A 13,948-nucleotide genomic window follows, 5' to 3' on the forward strand; every position below is an offset into this window, starting at 1 on the left:
GGCTCCGTTGAAGGATCTGGGGTAGAGATTCCACTCAACAGCGCCTGGCATCCTGTGCTATCAGCTGTGGAGAAGCAAAATATTCCTGTTGTTTCCACACCACTGGAATGGTCTCAACTGCTCCCTCTTCATGGTGACGTCTGAGCACACAAAACTTGCTAGCATCCAGACCACAAAACCCAGATGTGGATCCTGGGAGGCTGTATTAGCTAGAACTGCCATAACACAATAACATACACAGGGTGATTAGACAACAAATTTATTTCCCCCCAAACTTGAGGAGTCTCAACATCAAACATAAAGTGTCAGCAGGGTTAGTTTCTTCTGAGGCCTCTCTCCTTGGCTTGTAGATGGGGATTCCCTGTCTTTACATGGTCATCTGTGTGTGCCTGTATCCTCATCTCCCTATCACGGTGCCAGCCATTCTACATGAGTCCATCCTAATAACGCATTTCAACTTCATGATCGCTTTAAAGATGCTATACCTAACTACTGTAACATTGTGAGGGACTGGGGGTTAAAACTTCAAAATATGGATTTGGGGTACAATTCAGCCCATCACAAAGGTATTGGGTTATACTGCAAATTAACACAGAAGCTGGATTATTTATGTATATATGTATATCCGTATTTTTTATTTATTTGCAATTATCCTCTCAGACACAGCAAGTCTGGGATGCGCAATCTACTCGTTCCCTCATGTTGGGAGAGCCCAATCCTGCTTTCAAACCACCCCCTAGAATGCACACAATGTACAAGATTAAAGGTAACTAAACCAAGATGGCGTTTACTAATGCATCAACCAGAGCAACACGTGGCACACAATTCCTGTGTGGTGACCTGGGAGTTGCAAACAGTCATCAAAGCATCACGAGACCAACAACATCCCCATGGGATTTAGTCTTCCTGTGCAAGTCACCACCCAGAACTCAGATCACCCACTGTGGACCAACACTGGGTCACATCCATGCCCTAACTTAGAACGAAATGAGGAGTTCCAATTACCCATAATTCAGATGCGCAAATGAGAAAGCAGACAGGTTGGCATCATTAACCATGTTGGGGTGGTGACTTATGCACACTATTGGGAACCGCCAGGTGGCAGAGGTGAAAGGACATCTGCCAGATACTGACAGGGGCTTCCATCTTGCAATGACTGCATGCACACCAGAGAGCACAATGCAGGTTCTGAGTTTTTCTGAAAATAGCTGGAACTTATGGGAAGTCACTCCACAGTGGACATTCAGGTGAACCACGTTCGAGTCAGGTAGGTGGCTGCCTCAGAGGTTGTCCTCCAGCCTAAACTATACTAAGCAAGGAAGTATCACCTTCTGTACTATTTTAAATCTTTCCTGCAGTGTGAAGACTGCAATGGTATCTAAAACCATTATGACTGATAAAAGATTTCCCACATTCACGGCACTCATAAGGCCTTTCTCCAGTGTGAACACTCTGGTGCGAACGGAGGGCAGAACTACCAGTAAAAGACTTCCCACATTCATTACACACATAAGGTCTTTCTCCAGTATGAACTCTCTGGTGCAAACGGAGGGTAGAACTAACAGTAAATGATTTCCCACATTCATTACACTCATAAGGTCGTTCACCTGAGTGAAGCTTTTTGTGTGTATTGAGTGTATGTTTTCGTGAAAAGGATTTGCTACATTCAGGGCATTCATAAGGCCTCTCTCCACTGTGAACTACCTGGTGAACACGGAGCTGTTTACTAGTGGTAAAAGATTTGCCACATTCACTGCACTTATAAGGCTTTTGTCCAGTGTGAAATCTCTGGTGATAACGGAGGGCAGAACTAGTGGTAAAAGTTTTCCCACATTCACAGCATTCATAAGGCTTTTGTCCAGTGTGAACACTCTGGTGTGAACGGAGGGCAGCACTACTAGTATAAGATTTCCCACATTCACAGCACTCATAAGGCCTTTCTCCAGTGTGAAGTCTCTGGTGATAACGGAAGGCAGAATTACGAGTAAAAGATTTCCCACATTCACTGCACTCATAAGGCCTTTCTCCAGTGTGAACTCTCTGGTGACTACGGAGGTCAGAACTAGTAGTACAAGATTTCCCACATTCAGTGCACTGATAAGGCTTTTGTCCAGTATGAATTCGCTGGTGATAACGGAGGGTATATCTAGTAGTAAAAGATTTCCCACATTCATTACACTCATAAGGCCGTTCACCTGAGTGAAGCTTTATGTGTTTACTAAGGGTAACTTTATGGAGAAAGGATTTCCCACATTCAATACACACATAAGGCCTTTCTCCAGTATGAAGTCTCTGGTGGGAACGAAGGGAATAACTACTAGCAAGGGATTTCCCACACTCGTCACACTTATAAGGCTTTTCTCCAGTGTGAGTGGTCTGATGACAACGAAGGCAAGAACTACTCATAAAAGATTTGCCACATTCATGGCACTTATAAGGCTTCACTCCGTTGTGAACATTATGGTGATAACGGAGGCCATTACTACTCATAAAAGACTTGCCACATTCGTTACACTCAAACGGCCTTTCTCCACTATGAATTGCCTGGTGATAACGTAGGGAAGAATTACGAACAAAGGATTTCCCACATGCACTGCATTTATAAGGCTTTTGACCAGTGTGAACTATCTGGTGAGAACGGAGGGCAGAACTACTGGTAAAAGATTTCCCACAATCACTGCACTCATACCGTCTTTTCCCTGCATGAGATCTCTGATGATATGAGAGGGCAGACATAGAGGGAAAAGATTTTGCACAGCCACGACACTTATAAAACCCTTCTCCAGACTCAACCCTATGAGTAATCAACACTGAGCTACAGCTCACAGCTTTTGCACAACCACTGCAAACATAACTCTTCACCTCACTGTGCCATCCCTGGGGCTCAATGAGGACAGATTTACGGCCTAAGGATTTCCCACATTTGCTGCACGTGTACTGTCTGGATGCACTGTGAGTCTTTCCATGTTCATTCAGGGTTGGTGTCTGCCTAAGGGATTTTCCACATTGACCAAACTCGTATGTTTTTCCAGTATGGTATCTCTGGTGTATGGCAAATAAAGATTTGTACCTGAATGCTTTCCCGCATTCACTGCACACAAAGGACTGTCTTCCAAAGTGGACACCCTGGTCCTGACTATGTGTGTGTTTGGGACCAAAGGCGTTCTTGCATTCTCCCCAGGTGTCATGACTTTTTCTGCTTTGTAAAGTTGCCCTGCACTGGGTGATCGTGTGTGGCTTCTCCCCAGTACGAGTGGCCTCTTGCTGCAGATGCCCCGAGCCAGACAGGAAGTCCTTCTGAACTTCTCCACAGGTAAGGGGCTTTCCTGCACCATGGAATCCCCAGCTCTTCACAACAGAGGCCCTGTCCACACGGCTTCTGAAGGGTTTCTCTCCCATGTGCTGTTTCTCATGTTTTCTGAAGTCAGTAATGAAATAAAATCGTTTCCCACAGGCCCCACACCTCAACAGTCTCTGGCTGTTTTCTTTTCCCTGGTGCGCAGCCAAGTGGAAAATGCCTCTCAAGACTGGACCACACATCTCACAGGGGTGGGTCTTCCGGGAAGACTGAGCTGCCTTGGGCGTCCTGGTCTGTGACACGCCTACAGAAGTGCTCTGGGCAAAGGGTGCCTCCTCATCCTCTGCTCCACAGCAACAACCTGAAGGCAAAGAAGCGCTGGTGAAATTTGTGTTGACTATAGCGAGGGGGTGAGCCATCACATACATGCACCCGACTCATCCAGGCAGGACCGTATAGCATGCTTTTCCACACACAGGAGATGAAATTCAACTGAAGGAGTGGCCGACGTGCATTACTGGGCCCGAGTGGTCAAAGTATTATGGAGAGCACACCAGAAGGACAAAAAACTAGGGTATGACACAAGGAAGAGAGCCACGGTCTACAACTTGTTTTCTGCCTACACAAAGGTTTGTGTAGGACCGTTTGTGCTGCTGGTGTTTGGCTGAGTAGACGGGGGCAGCACAATCCAATCACACGAAATTGACTGCAGTCAAGGTCAGTTTAAGGACACGTGAATATCTCATTTCAAAATGTTTGGGGGTGAATGTTGAGGTACGCAGAAAGAGCAGTGACAGAAATGGGTGAGATGTGGACACCTGAGATGCAGGGATTATCCCTGTACTGGAATTCACGGAATTACCAAAGGAGTAGAATCCATTTGACAAAAAAATGTCAACAACGAGGAAGGAAAGACAGAAACGGGGTGTGGCCATCGGCAATGGCACCAAACTCTGGCTGAACAAACAAACATACTGCCCAGTATGATCAAACACAGGCCTGATAGCACACCATTGCCAGCTAACATTCATGAGAAACAGGCTCCCTATGACGCCACCTGGTCATGTCTGGAGCATGTCCATGCTTTGATACACAAGGCACTCCTCCCTGTAAGCCGCAGCTGAGCAACTACAGGATACCAGGAAGATAGAAATGCTGTAGGAAAACAGGCCAAGTCGACCGCCAGCAGTGTCCTAGAGCTACTCAGGACACGATGGACACAGAAAAATGTCCTATGGAACTGTTATCAGCAGGAAGGTAGAATGGGAGATACCATCCTTAACCCCAAGAAAAATCAACACAACAGCTGTCCATGAATGACATTAGCCTCCGAGGGCTCAACCGTCCAATTAAGACGGACTAGTACACAGTGGAGCATAAAAGAGGGCCCAAGCACACAGAAAAGACGGCTGGAGACTGTTATTAGCAGAGACGTGGGGACGGGTGCGAAATAAGGCCTGGGGCTACCTCCATCTGCCACAGGGTGGGTGCGACTGCAGTCCCTGCTCAGCAGAGCCTCCAGCTTCCTGCTCCTCGGAGGACACGGGAACATTTGCCACCAAGTCAACCAAAGCCTAAAGCCAAAGCCATCTTCAGAAAGAAGATCAAATCTTTAAGCAGCACATTTCTGATTTCAAACTAGATCACAAAGCTAGACAATTCAAAACAATTGGGTACTGGCATAAAAATAGAACAACGGAATAGAAGGACAAGCCCATAAGGACAGCCACACATACACAGTCAACTACTCTTTGATAGTTATGCCAAGAAACGACACTGGGGAAGAAATAACCTCTTTCTACCACTGCTGGGAAATCGGAGTATCCAAATGAATAAACAATAAGAGTGGATCCCCATCTTACAACATCCTTGAAACGTACGTGTAATTGATTAAAGACAGAAACTTATGACCTGAAACCCTAAAACTCCCAGCAAAAACAGACGGAAAAGCCTCTTTCTTTCTTTTTTTAAGATTTTATTTATTTGAGAGACAGAGAATGAGAGACAAAGAGCACGAGAGGGAAAAGGGTCAGAGGGAGAAGCAGACCCCCTGCTGAGCAGGGAGCCCGATGCGGGACTTGATCCCAGGACTCCAGGATCATGACCTGAGCCGAAGGCAGTCACTTAACCAACTGAGCCACCCAGGCGCCCAGGAAAACCCTCTTTAACCCTACTCCTGGCAATGATTTTTTGAATAGGACACCCAAAGCATATATAACGAAAGCAAAAGCCAACAAGTAGGACTATACCAAATGGAAAAGTTGCAGCAGAGCCAAAGAAACACACAAAAGACTGAAAAGGAGACGTTCAAGTGCCCAACTCGAGCTCACAATCCCTGATCATCACAGAAATGAAAACCAACACCACTAGGTATCACCTCGTAGTTCTTACAATGGCTATTACCAAAAAGACAAGACAGGTTGGTGAGGATGTGGAGAAAAGCGAACCCCTGAATACTATTGCTGGGCATATCAATTTCAGAAGTCATGATGGAACACATTAGGGAGGGCACACAAAAAGTTAAAAACAGATGACCATATGTTCCACCATTGCCAATACCAGCTATGTGTGTATCCCAATGCAACAAAATCAGTATCTCCGCAAACTATCCTCACGTCCCTGTCCACTGCAGTACTGTTCACAATAGCCAAAATATAGCAACCTCTTTAAGTGTGTGTCAGGGTTTAGAGTTACAAAGAACATCTGGGGCAGGGCGGGGCGGGGGGAGGGGAGGTGCTGGCAGGCTCAGTAGGTAGAGCATGCGACACTTGATCACAGGAGTCCTGAGCTCCAGCCCCACACGGGGTGTAGAGATCGCTAAAAAAAATTTTTTTAACTCTTAAGCAAAATAGTAAGGTGACAAAGAACATTTTGGAAACACGGGACGCCTGGGTGGCTAGTCAGTTAAGCATCTGCCTTCGGCTCGGGTCATAATCCTAGGGTCCTGGGACCTAGCCCCACATGGGGCTCCTTGCTCAGCGGGGATCCTGCTTCTCCCTCTGCCTGTCACTCTTCCTGCTTGTGCGTGCTCTAACAAATAAATAAATAAATATATCTTTTTTTTTTTTTTTCTTAAGATTTTATTTATTGGGGCGCCTGGGTGGCTCAGTTGGTTAAGCGACTGCCTTCGGCCCAGGTCATGATCCTGGAGTCCGGGGATCGAGTCCCACATCGCGGTCCCTGCTCGGCAGGGAGTCTGCTTCTCCCTCTGACCCTCCTCCCTCTCATGCTCTCTGTCTCTCATTCTCTCTCTCTCTCAAATAAATAAATAAAATCTTAAAAAAAAAAAAAAAGATTTTATTTATTTATTTGACAGAGAGAGACACAGCAGGAGAGGGAACACAAGCGGGGGGAGTGGGAGAGGGAGAAGCAGGCTTCCCGCGGAGCAGGGAGCCCGATGCGGGGCTCGATCCCAGGACCCCGGCATCATGATCTGAGCCGAAGGCAGACGCCCAACGACTGAGCCACCCAGGCGCCCCAATAAATAAATATATCTTAAAAAAAAAAGAACATCCAGTAAACACGCACATGCATGAAAACTCAGTCATAAAAAGGCAACACTGCCACTTGCCACAACATGGAGGAACTTGGAAAACATTATGCTAAGCAAAATCATCACACAGAAAAGACAAATACTGTATGGCATTATTTACATGGATATCCTTTTTTTAATTTTTATTTATTTATTTATTTTTAAGATTTTGTTTATTTGAGACAGAGAGAATGAGAGACAGAGAGCATGAGAGGGAGGAGGGTCAGAGGGAGAAGCAGACTCCCCGCTGAGCAGGGAGCCCGATGCGGGACTCGATCCCGGGACTCCAGGATCATGACCTGAGCCGAAGGCAGTCGCTTAACCAACTGAGCCACCCAGGCGCCCTCCTTTTTTTTTATTTTAAAGACTTATTTGTGAGAGAGAGACTGAGAGAGCACCTGTGCACATGAAGAGGGGGGCAGATGGTGGTCAGGGATACACACATTTACATGATGATCGATTTCTGAGGACCTATTACAGCATGTTGACTACAGTTAATACTGCATTTTGTAGACCTGAAATTTGCTAAGACGGTAGATATTAAGCTTTCTCACCACCACCAACAACAAAGGTAACTATGCCAAGAATGGTTCTGTTGATTAACTTCATTTTGGTACTAATTTCATAATGTTTAAATACATGAAATCGGGGCGCCTGGGTGGCTCAGATGGTTAAGCGTCTGCCTTCGGCTCAGGTCATGATCTCAGGGTCCTGGGATCGAGTCCCACATCGGGCTTCCTGCTCCTTGGGAGCCTGCTTCTCCCTCTGCCTCTCTCTCTCTGTCTCTGTCTCTCATGAATAAATAAATAAAATCTTAAAAAAATAAATAAATAAATAAATACATGAAATCATTATGTAATACTTTCAATAATAATTTGATTTGTCAATCATACCTAACAAACCTGAAGGAGGGGGGCAGACAGAAGAAAAGTTGTAAACATTACAAAAAGATCCATACAGGGACGCCTGGGTGGCTCAGTCAGTTAAGCGTCTGCCTCCGGCTCAGGTCATGATCCCAGGGTCCTGCGATTGAGTCCCACTTTGGGCTCCCCGCCCAGCGAGGAGCCTGCTTCTCCCTCTGCCTGCTGCTCTCTCTTGCTCTCTGACAAATAAATGAATAAAATCTTTAAAAACTAAAACCAGGGGCGCCTGGGTGGCTCAGTCGTTAAGCGTCTGCCTTCGGCTCAGGTCATGATCCCAGGGTCCTGGTATCGAGCCCCATATCGGGCTCCCTGCTCTGCGGGAAGCCTGCTTCTCCCTCTCCCACTCCCCCTGCTTGTGTTCCCTCTCTTGCTGTATCTCCCTCTGTCAAATAAATAAATAAACTCTTTAAAAAAAAAAAAAACTAAAACTAAAACCAAAAGATCCATAAAGGACATTCTTGAGAACTAGCCCACGGTCCACTAAAGTAGTGACCATACCAATGCCTCCAATTTCAGGCACAGGAAGGCACAATGGAATGTCACCTAAGAGAAGGGTCAAGACCTAGGCCATCGAGAAGTCATGGATCTGGATACACGGACCAGCCAGGGAGAGAGCAAGCAAGGTGCAAACCATTAGCCTCACTGCATGACCACTGACCTCCAATCTTACCTGATCAGGGCTCAGCACAGAGAGTACTGGGAGCTGCAGGGCAGAGAAAAGGGCACACCAACAACTCAGAGCTAGCAACAAAAGCAACTAACCAGAAAGCTGGGGAAGCAAGCAGTGCCCACAGTCCACACGAGAGAAGGACTAACCTATCCTGGAAAATGCAGAGGGGGGACGCGGGAGTACAGAGTCTAGTCCAGGTCAAAGGGGAGGCTGAGGGCCTTACCCAGTGAGGATATAAGTGTAAAGTTCTCCAGCATCACATGGTGGTAGAGCCGTCTCTGAGTCTCATCAAGAAGCTTCCACTCCTTCCAGGAGAAGTACACGGCAATGTCCTCAAAGGTCACACCACCCTTTCATGAAAAGGACAAATGAAACCATGAACATTCTTTATCTGAGAACCCACAATCCAACCCCCCCACATCCACCCCAGTCTCCCCACCTCAGAATAAATACCTGGTGCCTCTAATGCTGCTCTCCTCTCACCTTCCCATCAATCACTGTGTTCAGTCCTCAGCAGTAACAGGCAGGGGGACACATGGATGCACTCTAAGCTCTGGGTCTGGCCTGCAAGGTCCCATCCCTCTGCCACGACATTCCCATGGAGTCTCCCAGTTGTGCCCTCAAGACAGCCAATTATAGGCCCTGCTTTACCCGGAAGTCTTCAGTACCTGGGCGCTGAGGCCTTTAGCTCACACTTCCCCTCCATGTGTACAGGATTCTGTAGACTGTACCACTCTCACGTCTTCAGGCCCCACAGATGAACTCCCACACCTTCCTCCCCACACCAAAGGATCCTCCCTTGACTCACACTTGTGCTTGTCACATGACATCCAAAGGATGTTTGACAAACTCAAACAGGTTCCAGTCCCACCCCAGGACTCTCAGGGATCCCAAATGAGGGAAAGCCTCAAATGCTGCTGAGAAGCCCTCCTCACCTGCCTGTAATCTTCCCTTCAATAACAGACACTCACAACCACATGTCAGCTTAGAGTACTCATAGACCCTCTTTTACTTCTGTGCCACCCATACTGTCCCTCAACAATCAGAACCCACCACTCTCCACTGAACCTTTGTGAAAACCCGAGCGCTAAAGGTCTCCTTGCCAGGCAAAGCGAACCACAAATGACATCTGCTCCAGAACTTTCCCAGCGGCAAGACTTTGCAATACCGCAGACACCGTAAGAGCTGACCACAAGATTCTGGTGAAGCCCTACAATACTAAATAAAGAGAATCCCCAACCTCTCAAATACTCGTAGGAGGGGCCGCCTGGGTGGCTTACTGGGTTCAGCATCTGACTCTTGATCTCAGCACAGGTCTTGATCTCAGAGTCATGCGTTCAAGACTCATGCTGGGCTCCACACTGGGAATGGAGCCTACTTAAACAAAGAAATTAAAAAACAAAACAAACCCCACAAAACTCCTAGTTGTCCTCAGCTACCTCTTGTCCCATCATCCCAGGGAAGGCTTGCCCATGTTTCTGCCAGATCATTCTCTCTCCTTCACCTGTGTTCACAATGCCCAGCAACCCCAAGCACATGCTGAGGAAGAAAACCACTCTTCAGCAGACTTTACTAGGACCCTCTGACCTACTAGCAGTATTACCATGATACTCTGCATTCCCTTCCTAGTTGTGATCCAGATCTCCACCCGGGCCACACAGCAGCCATCACTTTTCAAACCCTCCATCCTGAAACCTTCCCCCAGTTTCCCAAAACATCTTGTCCAGCTGCCCACTTGGCACCATCACTCACACTTCTCCGAACATCTAAGTCGCTTAACAATGTCAAAACAAGGTAGGACATCCCCAAGGATACGCAACCGACTGCTAACTTCCATCAGGCTGATGGGCGCTTCCGTCCCTTCAGCTGCCAGGACCTGTGAAAATCAGTGATGGGAAACCTCACGGAAATGGAGTCGGGAGGTTGAGGCACAGGGAGCTCTCAGGCACTGCCAGTGATCAACTGCAGACGCAACCCACAGAGACGGACTTGACCTTATATGGGGATACTTCTTCACAAGCACAGACCCAAAAAGACAGTCTGTCCTGAGCGCCCCACCCAACGGCTCAGCCAATGAGAAGCCACTGTACCAGCACTTCCCGTTGCCTCCAGGGGACTTACGTTTACAACACCTTCCCGACTTCACCCCTTTCCCCTGAAAAAAGACCACCCCTCTTGCCCTCCGCGCCGACCTACTGCTTGGACTCCGCTTCTCCGTTCCAAACTGCACTTCTCTTCCGTCTCCACAGAAACCCGTTCGTGCGGGTAAAATAACTGTCCGCTCTTGCTTCGTTCTTAGGGTCACGGACCCGAAGCCCCGGGGCCTCCCTCGCTCCCCCTTCTCTCCTCACCTGCAACACCCACCCTTTGCCGTAGCCCTTCTCAGAACGTACCCCAGGAGTCCACCAGTCCTCCGACATCCGAGGCGGGCCGAGCAGCAGTCCGCGGACAGTGCCACCGACTCCTGCCATTGCCTCCTCGCTTAGCCCCGCGGCGGGCTCTCCCCTCTGGCGGCCGGAGAACGCCTATTCACACCCGGCCGAGCCCACCTCACGCCCGCCAGGAGAGACGGGCTTCTCGGGCAGCGAGGGGACGGGCCTCACGGCCGCGCGGCACTGCGCTCCCGACAGGAAGGACGGCGAGCTGCTGTTGCCCGCCGCTGGCGCGGCCCCCTCCCGCCTCGGCCCCGGCCGCCCTCGGCCCGGAGCCCGCTCCCGCACGGGGCCCCCGCCCGCCGCCGCCCGCCTGTCCCGGACGCCGGGGCCTGGGCCGCGGGGGTCTGGGTGCGGGGACGACGCTTACCGGAGCCGGGCCCCTGCGCGCGGCCGCCGCCATCGGACTCGCTGGGCCGAGCGAGGCCGGAGGTGGGCGGACACCCGGACTCGACCGCGTGCGGCGAGGACAGCGCCTCCCCTCGCGTCTTCACGGCCGGTCACCGGAGCCTGACGCGCGCTCCGGCAGCTTACGGGACAAACAGACCCAACCTGAGGCAGAGAGACCTCCTGGCGGATGAGACCGGAAGTCCCGCCCCCGGGGCTTGCGCTCGCCTGGAAACGCCGTGTGCTGTTCCCTCATTGGCTGCTCGCCGCGTCCGCGGGCCGGGCTCTTCCGGGTGGGGCGGCTCCCGGAGCTCTGGCGGTCTCAGGAGGGGCGTCGTCCACCCCGGAGGTCCAGAGCATAGGTCTCCTCACACGTCAGGAAAAGCTAAAGGTACTTACCACCTCAGAGACCTTCTAGAAGGCGCCACACGTCTAGGAAAAGATAGAATCAAACAGAGATGTCACCGTGCTAGACCCATGTGCCTGGACATTGGGAGGCTTTTTAACATCAAAATGTGACTCCTGTCATTCCTGAGAACATTGAGGCATAGTACTGTCAACCTCAAGTGTAAATAGCCAGTTATTTCACCAGTAAACAGTTTCTTTAGGAACAGGAATTTCAAGTCCGGATAGGTACACTGGCCAACGACAAGCAAGTCTGAAGAGAATCACGGAACGTCAGCTTTTATTAGGTCTTAGAAGGAGATTGGAGGGGGCGGCTTTCAAAAAAAGGTCACTGAAGAAGAAGAGGTTTTGAAGTCCTGGCTGTTTTTCATTGGCTGCATGCCAAGTTTAGTGTATTCTTGCGGGCACAAGGAGCTATCATCTTTTCTTTTGTGTAAAGGAGATTACAATCCTAACAAGAAAGCATGCTCCCTTATCAAGATAAAAAAGTATCTCCTTCCTCCTGCTGATTATACATGTGCGAGATCTCCCCTTTCAGGGCCAACTGACTCCATGTCAAATGTGGTTTCCTTCACTAATTTTCAGAGTATTTTGGAGGGAGAAGTAAAGAGGACATTTAGGGCAACCGGAAAAGTTAAAACGAAAGGGAAATGCAAATGTCACGTTAATTCACTGTTCTAACAAATGTGCTTTGTGCTCATACTGGGTTTTCAGGAACTTTGTGTAGGTGTATGGGAGAAATGCAGGCACAAGAGAAGTGGTCCTGCCTTCATGTGACTTTTATTATGTTCATGGAAGGACAGGAAACTTGAACGCAGAAATATGAAATCTACTTTAGAATGTGGCAGGTGTGATGGTAACAAGTGATGCGGTTTTGGAATATAGGTGAGGTTCAGTGGGGTTCACCAAGAATTCTTGAGACGTCTTTGGTGCAAAATCATGGTTTATTAAAGCAGGACCCAGGGGCAGAAAGAGCTGCTGCCCCGGGTTGTGAGGTGTGGCTGATTATATGCTATGGGGTTGGGGAGGGTAAGGAAAAAGGGAGGTTTCAAAAGAACTTTCATATGTTAAAGAAGACTCACAGTATACTGGAGTCCTTGCCATTGTCACGTTAAGGTTGTTTACCCCTCTAAGGCATTAACAGTAAGATAGTTGGGAGCTTCCTGGAGGAACATTATATTTTGCCTGCTTCAAATACCTGCCAATGGGCTGCAGATTATAAAGACATTTAATTGTATTTACAGTCCCTTCTGGAAGCTAGACCATTGATAGAAATGCTTTGTTCTTATAAATTCTAGGTGTTTGGTAAATTGAGGGAGACTCACGTCTTGTAGGATTGTGAGTACTGTAAGCTAACTATTTGTTTTTCCTTTAGGGCAACCAGGAGTGCCTGAGGAATGTCACATATATCCCATGGGGTTGGGAGGTGTGGGGTGTCAGCTTCTGATTTGTCCTCAGCTTGCCTTTTGTTCCCTCATCATTTCCTCCCTGAACAATTTTGACTCTTAAATCTTTAAGTTTGTTGAAGGTGGAAGGTTTCATCTTCTGTAAAGTCTTCCTACTGAATAGGAGTGTAGAGATGTCCCTACCTATGGGTCAGTATTGCTCAGTTGGGGAATGTATGGGGAGTTACAAAAGTGGGAGGCAGCTGAATCTATTGCCGTCAACATAGATGAACCTCCTTGAGTAGAAAGGATCATCTGTTAGCTGGAAGGTACGGCAGTGAAGGAGTCTTGACACTAGGCAGTGAGCCACTGGAAATGACAACAAAATAAGGTTAATATTATAATGAGAAATAGGTAAGTCTGAATAAGAGTCCTTTGATAGTTGACCTCTGATAATTTTCCTCCAGTCCAGTTTAAAGCAATCATTAAAGGAAAGAGATCATTTAAAGCACCAATTTGAGTATTCATGTCAGTTAGAAAACCAGAAATATTTTGTGGTAATCTGGAACATATATACAGCATTCTGTTTTTATGCTAGCACAAGTTTCACCTTGTGTAACAGTTAAAACATCTAATGCCCTTCTATTATGTAGAACTACTTCATGCATTTGCGTTACTTTAGTATTTAATGGAGAAATATTATTTTGAGTGTCATTTAGGGCTTTGACCAAGTACCTAAGAGTTTCCATGTGCCAAACAACATTGTCCAGGGGCGCCTTGGTGGCTCAGTCGGTTAAATGTCTGCCTTCGGCTCAGGTCATGACCCCAGGGTCCTGGGATGGAGCCCCACATCAGGCTCCCTGCTCCACGGGAAGCCTCCTTCTCCTTCTCCCACTCCCTCTGCTTGTGCTCCCTC

General features: G+C 48.2%; 1 protein-coding gene across 9 annotated transcripts in view; it reads right to left on the minus strand.

Moving 5' to 3' along the window:
* Nucleotides 1-246: 246 nt before the first annotated feature.
* LOC123841977 (oocyte zinc finger protein XlCOF6-like) overlaps nucleotides 247-13,948 on the minus strand; it is a 28,795-nt gene continuing 15,093 nt past the window's right edge. The window contains exons 2-5 of one of the 9 annotated variants that reach the window (XM_064580215.1): nucleotides 11,226-11,674; nucleotides 10,176-10,299; nucleotides 8,647-8,773; nucleotides 247-3,659 (exon numbers count right to left, since the gene is read on the minus strand). In XM_064580215.1, the coding sequence (XP_064436285.1) occupies nucleotides 1,342-3,659; nucleotides 8,647-8,773; nucleotides 10,176-10,226 (2,496 nt within the window). In that variant the 5' untranslated portion in view covers nucleotides 10,227-10,299; nucleotides 11,226-11,674 and the 3' untranslated portion in view covers nucleotides 247-1,341. The other 8 variants (XM_064580214.1, XM_064580216.1, XM_064580212.1 and 5 more) reach the window with 8 other exon arrangements.

Source organism: Mirounga angustirostris, unplaced genomic scaffold (genome assembly GCF_029215605.1).
Source record: "Mirounga angustirostris isolate CCGP_5_RB_7025 unplaced genomic scaffold, mMirAng1.0.hap1 SCAF_16, whole genome shotgun sequence".
Lineage (NCBI taxonomy): Eukaryota > Metazoa > Chordata > Mammalia > Carnivora > Phocidae > Mirounga > Mirounga angustirostris.